Source organism: Geotrypetes seraphini, chromosome 14 (genome assembly GCF_902459505.1).
Source record: "Geotrypetes seraphini chromosome 14, aGeoSer1.1, whole genome shotgun sequence".
NCBI lineage: Eukaryota > Metazoa > Chordata > Amphibia > Gymnophiona > Dermophiidae > Geotrypetes > Geotrypetes seraphini.
Window position 1 is genome coordinate 76,787,280 of NC_047097.1, and position 14,821 is coordinate 76,802,100.

A 14,821-nucleotide genomic window follows, 5' to 3' on the forward strand; every position below is an offset into this window, starting at 1 on the left:
AAAAGCAAAGCTAAATCTTTCAAGCTTTTTTTCTTTACAACATAAGACTTGTACTGTACATTCATGGACGTTTCTGTGTTGAAATATTCACTGGTGTCCTTGCACATCTACTTGTTACAATGTTTAATTTTTATTTGTGTCTTTCTCCATGTCAGAGATGACCTCCGATATCCCTGGAGCAGTGAGTTTGCCAGTTGCATCCATGGCACCAGGGCAGGTGAGAATGGCAGGACCCATGCCCTCTCGAGGAGGAAAAAGACGCTCTGGGTAAGCTTTTTCAATATACAGTATATAGATAAAAACATTAATTTGAACTAATGCAAGGGAGTAGGTGACAGAAACATGTGAATTATGGAAAAGAGGTTGTGCATGTTCATAAAACACACTCTTAAGTATAACTTATGATATCTTTTGGAGATTTTGAGACCTGGGGATATGTGAAACTTTAGATGAAGATCCAGGGCCCACAGTATGAGGTGAAAACTCTGATCACTATGAGGAGATCTTGAGGCTATCGGACAAGGGACGACCCTGATCATCCTTCATGGGGAAGAGTGGGGCTATAGAAATAAAATTGTCCAGAATAAGAATGGGTTGGTGCACAAATGCAGATTGTCCAGCAGGGATGCTGGTTCTCTTTGTTTTCATTGCCTAAGCCAGTCTTGCTAGAACACACTCTCACTGTTGCTTGGAGAGTCTGACTGGGACACGGTCGCCTTTTTATTCTCTGCTTTGGCCATTCATGTCCCTCTTTTCAGTCCAGGAAAGCGTACAATATCCCAGCCTTGGTCTCTTCAAAATTTGCACCCACAATACAGAGCATTTCTGGTTAAAATCCAGTGTTCTGTCAGGGGAGATGCTGCAATTTTGTTTTTCAGTTGCAAAGGGCAAACAGATTCTACAGGACTCCAGAAGACTTTTCTGCCCTGTGCAATTGGACCCATGAGACTGCAGTATCATCTTTGAGTCGAAGAACATAGAGGAAGATTCCCAAAATTTCACGATAAAATCCAATGGGCTGCCACCGAGGTCGCTATTGGTTGGCGAGTGAACTCCCTATGCCAGCGATCTTGGGCCAGGCCAGATTTGAAGGGGTGCATTGATTGGGTACTAGATCAAGGAAAGATCAGTGTCCCCGGGTGGTTATAGGTAAATTGCATAACTACTGAGATAAATAACCAGGACATACCGGACTAACTTGTGTATGCTGGACACTACAGACACTTTAACACATATTTTTACAGCAACCTAAAAAGCCTTTCTTTACAAGCTAACCCGATGGCACAGCCTGAACCTTGTTATCTGTGAACACGTATCCTTTTGAAATGCTATCCCTGCTGGCCTTTGCATAAAGTTCTTGTCTCCATTCCCTGCTGAGTGGACACGGTGACAAAATTCTTTTTTTTAATAAATCTTTATTCATTTTTAAATCTTACATCAAGTGAATTATAAATAATACAACAATTTTCACAAATCACTTGTAAATACAATCATATATTCTTATAAAATAAAAATAGATACCCCCCTATTATCAATATTCCCATGATCATATAATACATGTTTCCCACCCTAACCCAAATAAAAACTAACCATGTGCTTAAGACATCTGATCATTAGAGTAGGTAGTCAATGGTCCCCATATATTTTTTTTTTAAATTAAATTTTCCTTGTTGTAACGCTATCATCTTTTCCATCTTGTATATGTGTCAAACTGAATTCCACCAAAATGTATAATTTAACTTAGTATAATCTTTCCAATTTTGAGTAATTTGTTGCATGGCGACCCCTGTCAATATTAATAAGTCTCGTTCTGCTACAATTCATCAGCGTTCCCGTCCCTGCGGATAACCGCGGGAAATAATCCCATGTCATTTTCTAGTGTCTATTTCAACCTCAGTCCTTCTACACTAGCATTCTTCAAAGCAAAGCTTGTGGGTCAGTGGTTGTAGCCATTCATACTCTGATTCTTCCCTCTCTCCTTAAAGAATGACATGAAGATGGTTTATCGTGGTTATCCGCGGGGACGGGAACAGTGATGAATTTTGTCACCATGTCATTCTCAAGTGGATACTTCTCCAAGGCTCTGTGGCCATTGTTTATTTGTACTGAGCCATTATCAGTGCTATTCGCATGAGCGGACTGCTGGGCACAATGGACCACTGATCTGACCCAGCAGCAGCAATTCTTATTTGACACATGTATGAGCATTTGACATATGCAAGTAACCCTGAAAAGCCATAAACCCATAACAACCAGCAACCCCCGAAGGACGAATGGGGAGAAGGAGAAGAGGCGGGTCAACCCGTGTGAAGACATGAAGGAACTATTAAATTACAGGCTGGACATTTATTTGTTGCCCGTGTTTGAAGTAATCCATGGGAACCAGGCCCGGCCAGGGTGCTGGAATGTTGCATAAGACTATTTACAAGGACGCCATCCTGGAGATGATGTACAGTATTGTAAAACCACAAATCAGCATCCGCAAGGTGATAAGGATTCCAGACATGGAGGAAGGTAAAGAAAGTTCAAGAAGTGCCCTCTGTTCCAGCTCGGGCCTCCCTCCTGGAAGTAGGGGGGGAATAGATAAGTATACATTTTTTGTACCAATAGGGAATAGGAAGTACATGACCAGAGTTCGGGGATATGCCTTTTTGGAACAAAGAATTTCTCTGTATAAAAACCCATGCAGGCACAGGTGAAACTAGAGAGATCATCTCAGATATACCGATGGGATGTGCTAGCCCCCTATCTGGCATATCAGTGTAAGATCTACTCTCCTTTGCATATTCTGAGCTAACAATATAATATTTCTTCTGCTATGTCTTTGCTGCTGTGATTTTTTATACTAACAATAAAAATATTGTCTGTTTTGGAAAATGCAATGCTGTCTGGTAGTCATTCCACATGAAGTAAAATAAGAGGCATTACTTCACTACCGTCACAAAGTTGAAATACTTCAGACTTACCGACAAAAGCGAGACTCCCTGCTTTATGAATCTCAACTGGGGAGGATTGGACATGATTACTCTGCAGCTTTAACGGACAAGAGGCGGGTTTTCACCCTCTTTGTGCTAAGTTGGTGGAGCAGAAGCGTTGGTTCATGTTCCTTTACTCGGCCATATTGAAAATACAACAAGATGGAAAATGGCATGTTTTAGACTCAGCAGAGCTGGCAGGAGATTTTCTTAATCGCTTGGAGGCCTCTGTTTCGGGGCCCATCTGACTGCAGATTTTATTACTTCTGTTGCAGGTTTTGGTTGTTCTTTGTTTGAATCATTTTTATTAAACAGAATTTGCAGAACAACAGGCACAGCAATACGTTTTTCAAACATACCAGAAATCCAATCCCCACCCACCCAACCAAACCCCCCACCCTCCCACCCACCCCCCCCCCCCACCCCGGCAGCAGCGGTGTAATCAAAAACAAATGGAACTAAGGAATTCAAACAGTCCAAAGTTGGGATTGAACATAAGCAGTAAAAGTCAAACTAAATAGGTGCCAGCATTGATAATAGAGACGTCCAGATTTGGACGACAAGTCCAGTATCTCACGGCGTTCCAACAGCATTTGTTGTAGCATTAAGGCTCTCCATTGTGAGATAGTAGGGGGTTGAGGCGAGAGCCATTGCAATAATATACATTTCTGTCCCAGAAGCACCGTTTTTCGGATAAAGGCTGCACAGCCTGGTATGGGCGGATGAAATCGAATCTGCAGGGTAAAAAGAAAACTGGGGTGTAGTCTCCAAGAGCAATTCCAGAGCCGTGCCACCCAAGTCACCACTTGCATCCAAAAGGAAGAGATCATGGGGCAGGACCAAAACATGTGTCCAAACGAGGCCATAGGACAGGCGCATTTACCACAACAATGTCCCACACTTAGTCCCATGGTATGTGTCCTTTTCGGTGTATAAAAGGCTCGGAGGAGGAACTTATAATTCCGATCTCTCTCAACAGCACAGATAGTAGCAGTCTTGCCAGCACGCAAGCCCTTTCGAAGTACATCAGCCGATATAGGTAGTTGAAGATCTACAGTCCATTTCCGTGCCAAAGAAGAAAAGTCCAAGTCACCAGCACGCCCCTGTAACCACTTATGATAGTAACGAAGTGGCACAGACTCTTGTGCTGTAAGAGAAAGTGCTTCTTGAAAGTTGTCCTGAATCTCCTCACAGAGCCCCAGTGGAGTCAAAGCGTGCAAGTAATGGTGAAGCTGCCGGTATGCCAACCAATCCGTGGATAAGAGGTGATATTTCTCTTGTAGGTCGCCAAAGGATAATGGAGAACCAGTAGGCTGAACGGCCTGAAACACATAGGTAAGGCCGGCACGGGACCAACGTCGAATCACTGTAGAGTCCAAACTAGGGAGAAAGTCCCCATTACCCACTATGGGCAGGTAAGGTGTAATGTGCGAAGTAGTCCCAAGTGCTTTACAGAACAATTTCCAGGCTTTACGCATTGCAGGCAGAAGTGGGTGAGACCACAACTGGGGTATATCTGGCAACCTAGAGGTATGGAGGAGATAGCTAAAATGGAAAGGCTGAAAAAAGAAACATTCAATCACAGGCAATGAGAAATCAGTAGTATTACAAAACCAATCATGTATGTGACGTAGCTGACAAGCCAGATTTAGTCTAGCTATACATAATAATCCTAACCCCCCTTTAGTGAGCGGCAGCGTTAGTTTGGTCAAGGCTATCCTCGCTCGTTTACCCTGCCACAAGAATTGCGATAAATGAGACCTATGGAGCGCTAAATGTTTTCTAGACAGCATGACTGGTAACATTTGTAGTATATATGTCCATTGCGGTAGCACCATCATGTTATAAAGGGCTATACGGCCGGACAGCGAAAGGGGGAGTTGTCGCCATCCCTGCAAGGTGTGAGAGGATTTACGAAGTAAGGGCAAGACATTAGCAATGTATAGTTTATTTAAATTCCTGGGAATAATCACACCTAAGTATGTCAGGTAAGAGGAGGCCCACTGCAAAGGAAATTCACCCGGCCAAGTCTGTTGTACTTCCAATAGTGTAGGGAGAGCTAGAGATTTCTGCCTATTCAATTCCAGGCCCGAATAGAGGTGAAATTCATCTAATATTTCTAACGCTCGAGGTAAGGAAGTATGCGGGTCCCCCAATGCAAGTAAGAGGTCATCCGCGAAGGCCAGCACTCGCAATTGGGACTCACCTTCCGAAAGACCTGTAAGGACATCATCTCTGAGAATGGTACGCAACAATGGGTCTAAGTATAATAAAAATAATAAGGGAGATAATGGGCATCCCTGTCGGGTCCCCCTACCTATCTCAAACGGTGAGGAACGTATCCCGTTGACCAACACCGAGGCCGTCGGATTAGTATATAGAGCTTGGAGGCAGGACATAAACCCAGGAGGGAGCCCCACATAGTGAAGGACCTGAAACAGATAATGCCAGTGAACTTTATCAAAGGCCTTAGCTGCATCAAGGCCAGCCAACAAACCCGGGCGTTGTTCCAGTTGCGCGCGCGAGTAAGCTAAAAGTATACGGCGAACATTAATCGTAGATTGCCGGCCTCTAACAAAACCCACTTGTTCCGGTACAATAATGGAGGGCAAAATATGGGCTAGGCGGTCCGCCAATATTCGAGCCAGTATTTTGACATCCACATTCAGCAGTGAGATGGGGCGATATGAATCCATACTGTCCGTTGGTTTAGAGGGCTTTGGAATTAATGTAATCAGAGCTACATTACAATGTCTAGGGAAAGCCCCACTATCCTGAATAGAAACATAATAATTTAAAAGAGAGGTGTTTATAACCGGGGATAAAATTTTGTAAAATTCAGGGGAATATCCATCCGGACCTGGTGCAGTACAAGATTTTAATTTGTTTATGGCCTGGGTCACTTCAAGGGCATGTAACGGTCGATCTAACCTAGATATCTGAGCAGCTGTCAGGCGAGGTAACCCCGCATCTGCAAGGTAGTCATATACATCAGGACCTGTGTAGGGGCCAGGGGACGCATAGAATTGTTCAAAATATTTCTGGAAACCCTCCGAGATATCACCTGGAGCAATTAAAAATTTACCAGATCCATCTCGTATGGTGGGGATATAACGAGATCCCTTCCAACTCTTAGTTATGGAAGCCAATAATTTCCCGGCTTTATTACCATGTTTGTAAAAGTGAAATTTACGGTAGAACAGGAGTTTTTTAGTACGTTCATGAATTAACGCATTTAAGGTCGTAAGCACCGCCCTATATTCTTCCTGATTGGCGTCAGAGGGGTCTTGTAATAAGGCTTGTTTCAGCGCTGTTAACTTTCTTTCTAGGTGTACTATGCGACAGGCTATTCGACGGGTTCTAGTCGCAACATATGCAATAATATCGCCACGCAATACCGCCTTAGCCGCATCCCAAAACAAAGTTGGCTGGCGTATGTGTTGGGCATTATGTGTGCAGTAGGTCTCCCACTTTTCCAGCAAATATGAGGTGAAGTGTGTATCAGTATGTAAGTAAGAGGGAAAGCGCCAACCCGACCCAGGACCCGTAGGACCCCCCAATGTTATGTCAAGCCAAATCATATTATGATCCGATATTTCTAGGGGACCTATGGTGGCCTCAATGACTTTAGGAAACAACGCCTCCGAAAGTAGTATATAGTCAATTCTGGAAAAGGAGCCATGCGCTCTGGATTGGTGTGTATAATCCCGTTCGGTCGGATGGAGCAATCTCCAGGAATCCACCAACCCCAGAGCTCGACACAGGTATGGAATGCCCCTGGCCTGGCTCCCCCCCTTCCCACCGGCTAACCCTGAGCGATCCATAGCCGAATTATGTACTTGATTCATATCTCCCACCAGTATTAAAGGGCCATCCTGATCCTGCACACAAATATTCACCAAATTCTGGAAAAATGCATGCTGATAAGTATTCGGACCATAGCCCACCAATAATCGAAATGTCCCACTAGGCCCCTCCACTTTCACTAGTAAATACCTGCCCAGAGGGTCGCGTCGTAGGACCCGTATGACCCCTAAAAAGCCCTTACGAAATAATATTGCCACCCCCGCTTTTTTCCCCGGGGAGGAGGCAAAGAATATCTCTCCAACCCAGCCTCTCCGAAGTTTCAAGTGTTCACTATCAGTCAGCCTGGTCTCCTGTAAGCAAGCTATATCTGCAGAGTGATGTTTCAGTTGATTCAATATTTTAGTACGCTTAACAGGCGAAGTTATCCCCGACACATTCCAAGAAAGTATGCGTAATTTCCGATCACCCATAATATATGATAGGGTGCCTGGAAAGACATCTATGCCCACTAGAACTAGAAGTCCCAGGGCGCCCAGCCTCACCCCGAGGACCATCACTCAACCCCCAATCAGTCCCTCTATTGGTCAGTATGTGTACCTGGCAAACAAAAAAGATAAAACTGTAAGTAAAAATAAACCACACCGCTGCTGCCCCAGAACAAATCCCAACCCCCACATCCCTATTAACACACCCAAAACCTCCCATTTAGGAGATCTAGAGTCACAGAAAATGACCTCCCCGGGACAGCCCCGACAAAAAATTGTCAGCCCCAAAAATAACCTTCCTGAAGCGTGCAGTCTTCAAATGTAATGTAGCCCAAGTATCCATATCAGCCACCACTCGCAGCCATATCCATCGTGCAAGTCACTCATTCGGGACCGCTAGTTGTTTGATGTAGTCGTCTGCGGCCTCCGGGGTCTGGAATGATTTCCAAAGGCCATTACAGTGAATCTTCAGATGAGCCGGGTAAGTAAATTGGAAACGCTGCTTCAAATCCACCAGGCGGGAGCACAGAGGATAATATGGTCTTCGCCGTTCCTGCAGGGCCACAGAAAAATCCTGGCTAATGCGGACCGGATTTCCATCAAATTTCAGAGTATCTTTCATCAGTCTGTATTGTCGCATCAATTCAATCTTGTGTTGGTAATTCAGGAGTTTTAGGATCACCACGCGCGGGCGCGCCTCCAGGCCAGGTCTAAGGCCTAAACGATGTGCCCGCTCAATGTGCAGGGGACCCATCGAGGGGCGCAGATCAAATTCCGCCTTAAACCAGCTCTCCAATCGTTCCGGCAGAGAGCGTTCCGGCAGCGTTTCGGGGATGCCCATCAGACGCAGGTTAGAGCGACGAGACCTGTTTTCCAGGTCATCGAGTTTGTCTGCCTGAGCTCTAACCTGCGCCTGTAGCGTGTCAATATCAGTGCCCCGTGCTGTAGTGGAGTCTTCGAGGTCTGACACCCTCTTTTCAAGCTCCGTCGTGCGGGCTGCAGCTGTAGCAAGCAAGGATTCAATGCTGGTGATCCGGGCAGTAAGCGTCTCCATTTGGGGCCCCAGGACCTGTTCCAAAGCATTTTTTATGTCTCTCAGGGCCGATTCAGTCAGGCCAGAGACCGCCGTCGCGGGGCTCGCCGCCATTTTAGGGTCCACGAGTCTGGCACGTTCTTTATCTTTTTTTGCAAATTTCGGCGGCATAGAGTCAGGCGACCTAGCGAGATACCGGTCCATACAACGGCGATTCACGTCGGGTACTTTACAGGCTGCGGGTAAAGTCGGATGAGCTTCAAATCAGGCACGATTTCACAGGGCTGTCCCGGAGCGAACGAGGAGACGTCCTCACCCGCTCATATCATCACGTGACTCCCCTTGGTTGTTCTTTGTTTTATTGAGCATTATTTACTGTAATCTCCTTATGTGTATCTACATTTATTAGAGGGGACGGTACTGAAGGTATCAGTATTGTGCTCTGCTCTCCTGTTGCTGTTTTGGCGATAGGATGGCCGTACGTTTTCTTGGTGGGGAAGAGGGGGTAGTTGTGTTGGGGGGTTGGGATTTGTGGGGGTTGGGGGTTTGGGAGGGATGGGTTTACGGATGTAAAGCTCCAGTGTGTCTTTATTATTTGTTGTTATGATTATAGGTGTGCACGGCCTTCTCCTAACAGGCCCATTTGGAAATCTCTTCCAATTTGTATACCTTATACTCTCGCTCAGCAAATTGCATATCTACAATTTTGCTTCCTTAAAGTTTCTGCACTCTGTTTTTCCTCTGACTATCTGCACATTTAGTAACTCGCTGAATGTCTAGCTCTCTTGATTGTAAACCGTTTAGAAGTTGAAAGATTGTGGCGGTATAGAAGAATAAAGTTATTATTATTATTACAATAATTTCTCTGGGCGAGGGCTGGGCGCCTGGGGAGGATTGGATTGCAATTTTGTTTGCAGTTTTTGTTGGTGAGTTATGAGTGGTAAGAATTCAGAATCCTTTCCTGGAATGTGTGGAATTTCTTCCCCTGTAAAGCGCGCAAAAATTTTGCAGCGTTTGAAACATCACAGGGAAGATTTGACTTGTCTCCAAGAAACTAGATTGACAGCAGAGGAGCATGCTAAATTGCAGAGAGGGTGGGTGGGTCAAATGTTTTCTGCTTCCTCAAAGCATAAGAAGGCGGGGATTCCCTGGTACAGTAGAGCTGTTGCATAAAGATGAGGCTGGAAGATTTCTGTTATGTAAGGTACTCATGTCTGGATAAATGTTTAATTTACTCGTGGTATATGCTCCCAATCACTATGATCATGCCTACTTTACTTCTCTTGCTGAAGTTGGTCTCTGCGATCGGACGATTCCGTTGATTTTATTGGGAGACCTTAATCAGATGATGGATCCTGACCTAGATCGTACGGGTCCAGGTCCATCTCTTCCCTATTCCTTACCTGTGTGACACGTTGGATTTGATTGATCCTTGGTGTACTCTCCATACCACAGAGAGGGACTACACACATCAGTCGCGCATACACCACATGGAATGGGAGAGGATGATTTCGGACCTGTGGGTCAGACCGGGTCTCCGCTTGAAGTGCTCAGACCGGGTCTCCGCTTTAAATTTTTTTCCCAACCTCTGTTAGATTTCTCCCTGTTCTTGTCACGGGAAATCTGGATTATGCCTGATGCATGTGGGCTGCAGTTCAAAGATTTGCTGGACTGGCAGCGATGGACCCGGTTCCACAATGTCTACCACGAACTATCAAAGCTAAAGGTGAACAAAGCAATGGGCCCGGATAATCTATACCCCAGAATACTTCGGGAATTGAGAGATGTTCTGGTAGAACCGTTGGCTGAGCTTTTTAATCTTTCCCTAACAAAGGGAAAAGTTCGCTTGGACTGGAAAACTGCCAACGTTATCCCGCTCCACAAAAAGGGATGCAGGTCAGAGGCCGAAAATTACAGGCCAGTGAGTCTCACATCAATAGTATGTAAACTTATGGAAACGTTGCTCAAAAACAGATTGGACATGATTTTGGATGACAAAGGACTAAGGGATCCCCACCAGCATGGCTTTACGAAGGGAAGGTCTTGTCAATCCAATCTGATAAACTTCTTTGACTGGCTAACAAAGAAACTGGATAAGGGAGAGTCCCTGGACATCGTGTATTTAGACTTCAGTAAGGCTTTTGATAGTGTCCCACACTGTAGGTTACTGAACAAGATGAACATGATGGGCCTAGGAGAAACACTGACTGCATGGGTAGAAGACTGGCTTAGCGGTAGACTCCAAAGGGAGAGTCTTTGGACGTCGTGTACCTGGACTTCAGTAAAGCTTTTGACAGTGTCTCACACCGCAGGGTGCTAAGCAAGATGGAATCGATGGGGTTAGGAGAGACACTAACTGCATGGGTCAATGATTGGCTGAGTGGCAGACTTCAGAGGGTGGTGGTTAATGGTACCCTCTTTAAAACATCGGAGGTGACCAGTGGAGTGCCGCAGAGCTCGGTCCTGGGTCCACTCCTTTTCAACATATTCATAGGGGATCTGACTCAAGAGCTTCAAGGTAAAATAACACTATTCGCCGATGACGCCAAACTATGTAATATTGTAAGTGAATGCAGTTTACAGAATCATATGGCGCAGGACCTGCTTACATTGGAAAGTTGGTCCTCAACCTGGTAGCTAGGCTTCAATGCTAAGAAATGTAAGGTCATGCATCTCGGAAGCAGAAATCCATGCAGGATGTACTTCTTGAATGGAGAAACTTTAACTAGGACTTCAGCAGAATGAGATTTAGGAGTAATCATCAGTGCAGACATGAAACTGCCAATCAAGTGGAGAAGGCTTCATCTAAGGCAAGGCAGATATTGGGTTGTATCAATAGAAGTTTCGTCAGCCGAAAGCCTGAAGTCATAAGAACATAAGATCATAAGCAGTGCCTCCGCCGGGTCAGACCATAGGTCCATCCTGCCCGGCAGTCCGCTCCCGCGGCGGCCCAAACAGGTCACGACCTGTCTGAATCACCAGAAGGGGCTCCCTTGCCACCTTGGTTTCTCATTGAAGTCCTATCTTCCCATCGTAGTCCTAACCCTCCGGTTTTGCACATGCACGACCTGTTGGGTTTCTATATTTATTACCTGGTTAGCTTTCTATACCTGTGTTACATCCCAGCACCTCTCTCAGTATCCCACGATCCCTTTATCCCTCAGGAATCCGTCCAATCCCTGTTTGAATCCCTGTACCGTACTCTGCCTGATCACTTCCTCCGGTAGCACATTCCAAGTGTCCACGACCCTTTGGGTGAAAAAAAACTTCCTTGCATTTGTTTTGAACCTATCTCCCTTCAGTTTCTCCGAATGCCCCCTCGTACTTGTTGTCCCCTTCAGTCTGAAGAATCTGTCCCTATCCACCCTCTCTATGCCCCTCATGATCTTGAAGGTCTCTATCATATCTCCCCTGAGCCTCCTTTTTTCCAGAGAGAAGAGCCCCAGCCTATCCAACCTCTCGGCGTATGGGCAGTGTTCCAGCCCTTTTACCAGTTTCGTTGCTCTCCTTTGGACTCTCTCAAGTACCGCCATGTCCTTCTTGAGGTGTGGCGACCAATACTGAACGCAGTATTCCAGATGTGGACGCACCATCGCTCGATACAATGGCATGATGACTTCCCGCGTCCTGATTGTTATGCCCCTCTTTATGATGCCCAGCATCCTGTTGGCTTTTTTCGAGGCTGCTGCGCACTGTGCAGATGGCTTCAGTGATGCATCCACCAGCACACCCAAGTCTCTCTCAAGTCTGCTGTCTCCCAACAATGCCCCCCCCCAATTTGTAGTTGAACAACGGGTTCTTTTTCTCTATATGCATGACCTTGCATTTTTCCACGTTAAAGCGCATTTGCCATTTGTTTGCCCAGTCTTCCAGCTTGTCCAGGTCCCTTTGCAGGTCCTCACACTCCTCCCTGGACCTAACTCTACCGCACAGTTTGGTATCGTCTGCAAATTTTATAACCTCGCACTTTGCCTCCTTTTCCAGGTCATTGATAAATATGTTGAAGAGTAACGGCCCCAGCACCGATCCCTGTGGCACACCGCTCGTGACTCCCCGCCAGTCAGAATATTGGCCCTTCACTCCGACCCTCTGCAGTCTACCCGACAACCAGTGCTTGATCCATCTGTGCACATCCCCTCCCACCCCGTGGTTCCACAGCTTCCTAAGCAGCCTTTCATGTGGCACCTTGTCGAAAGCCTTTTGAAAATCGAGGTAAATGATGTCTATGGGTTCCCCATTGTCCACCCGACTGCTTATTCCCTCAAAGAAGTACAGAAGGTTCGTTAGGCACGACCTTCCCTTACAGAATCCGTGCTGGCTTGTTCTCAGTAGGCCATTCCTCTCGATGTGCTCGCAAATGCCGTCCTTGATCATAGCTTCCACCATCTTCCCTATAATTGAAGTCAGGCTCACCGGCCTGTAGTTCCCGGGGTCACCCCTCGATCCCTTCTTGAAGATAGGTGTGACATTCGCCAATTTCCAGTCCTCTGGTACCTCACCAGTTTTCAAGGATAGGTTGCAAACATGCTGGATTGTGCCCGCTATTTCTTGTCTTAGTTCCTTCAGAACTCTTGGGTGGATCCTGTCCGGGCCCGGTGATTTACGCATTTTAACCTGTCTATCTGTTTGAGGACATCCTCCTTACTTACCTCTATGTGCTCCAATTTTTCGGCCTGTTCCCCACTCATGAGCTCCTCTGAGTCCGGTATATTAGATGTGTCTTCGCTCGTGAAAACCGACGAGAAGAACGTGTTCAACCTCTCAGCTACCTCTTTATCCTCCTTAATCACTCCCTTCCTATCCCCATCGTCCAACGGCCCCACCTCCTCTCTCGCTGGTCGCTTCCCCTTTACGTAACTGAAGAATGCCTTGAAGTTTTTCGCCTCCCTGGCCAGCCCCTCTTCGTATTCCCCTTTCGCTTTTCTAACCTCTTGGTGGCATTCCTTTTGGCATTTCCTGTGCGCCTGGTGATTTTCCTCCGTTGGGTCCTTATTCCATCTCCGGAAGGATACTTTTTTGTCATTTATTGCCCTCTTTACTTCAGTTGACATCATAAGTCATAATGCCGTTGTACAGGGCCATGGTGAGACCTCATCTGGAGTACTGTGTACAATTCTGTAGGCCACATTACAGTAAAGATGTGCACAGAATTGAATCGGTTCAGCGGACGGCCACCAGGATGATCTCGGGGCTCAAGGGTCTCTCGTACGAAGAGAGACTGAACAAATTGCAGCTCTACACTCTCGAGGAAAGTAGGGAGAGGGGAGACATGATCGAAACATTTAAGTACCTCACGGGACATGTCGAAGTGGAAGATGATATTTTCTTTCTCAAGGGACCCTCGGCCACAAGAGGGCACCCGCTCAAACTCAGGGGCGGAAAATTTCATGGCGACACCAGAAAGTATTTCTTCACAGAGAGAGTGGTTGATCATTGGAACAAGCTTCCAGTGCAGGTGATCGAGGCAGACAGCGTGCCAGACTTTAAGAATAAATGGGATACCCATGTGGGATCCCTACGAGGGTCAAGATAAGAAAATTGGGTCATTAGGCATAGACAGGGTAAGCAGAGTGGGCAGACTTGATGGGCTGTAGCCCTTTTCTGCTGTCATCTTCTATGTTTCTATTCCCTCAAAAACGTCAGAAGTGTCCAGTGGAGTGCCACAGGGCTCAGTCTTGGGCCCAGTACTATTCAATATCTTTGTAAGGGATCTGCCTCAAGGACTTCGAGGTAAAATTACATTATTCGCTGATGACGCTAAACTATGCGACATTGTAGGCAGCGCAGCAGAACCTGATAGCGCAATCATGCCCGACGCTATGGAGCAGGACCTACTTTTACTATAACAATGGTCCAGTACTTGGCAACTGAATTTTAATGCCAAAAAATGTAAGGTTATGCACCTTGGTAGCAGAAATCCATGCAGAACATACACCCTGAATGGTGAAAACCTAACCAGAACTGTAGCAGAATGGGACTTGGGAGTAATCATCCGGGAAGATATGAAAGTTGCGAATCAGGTGGAGAAGGCAACAGCAAAAACTAGACAAATGCTGGGCTGCTTCAGAAGGAGCTTTATTAGTCGCAAGCCTGAAGTGCTACTGCCTTTGTACAGATCAATGGTGAGACCTCACCTGGAGTACTGTGTTCAGTTTTGGAGGCCACATTATCAAAAGAATGTGAAGAGAATGGAGTCGATTCAGCGAATGGCCACTAGGATGGTCTCAGGACTAAAAAATCTCCCATTTGAAGAACGTTTGAGCAGGCTGCGCTTATATTCTCTCGAAGAGCGCAGGGAAAGGGGGGACATGATAGAAACATTCAAATACATCACGGCTGTATTTATGCAGAGGAAGAAATATTTTGTCGTACGGGTCCCACGGCGACAAGAGGGCATCCGCTAAAACTCAGGGGGGGAAGATTTCATGGGGACACCAGGAAGTATTTCTTCACCGAAAGGGTAATTGATCGATGGAATGGTCTTCCACGTCAGGTAGTCGAGGCCAGAACCACGCTCGACT

General features: G+C 46.2%; 1 protein-coding gene across 5 annotated transcripts in view; it reads left to right on the forward strand.

The window, feature by feature from the left end:
• ARNT2 (aryl hydrocarbon receptor nuclear translocator 2) overlaps positions 1-14,821 on the forward strand; it is a 247,304-nt gene that overhangs the window by 12,613 nt on the left and 219,870 nt on the right. For all 5 annotated transcript variants that reach the window (XM_033920572.1, XM_033920576.1, XM_033920573.1 and 2 more), the window contains one exon: positions 156-267. In XM_033920572.1, coding sequence (XP_033776463.1) covers positions 156-267 — 112 coding nt within the window. The remainder of the gene's footprint in view (positions 1-155; positions 268-14,821) is intronic.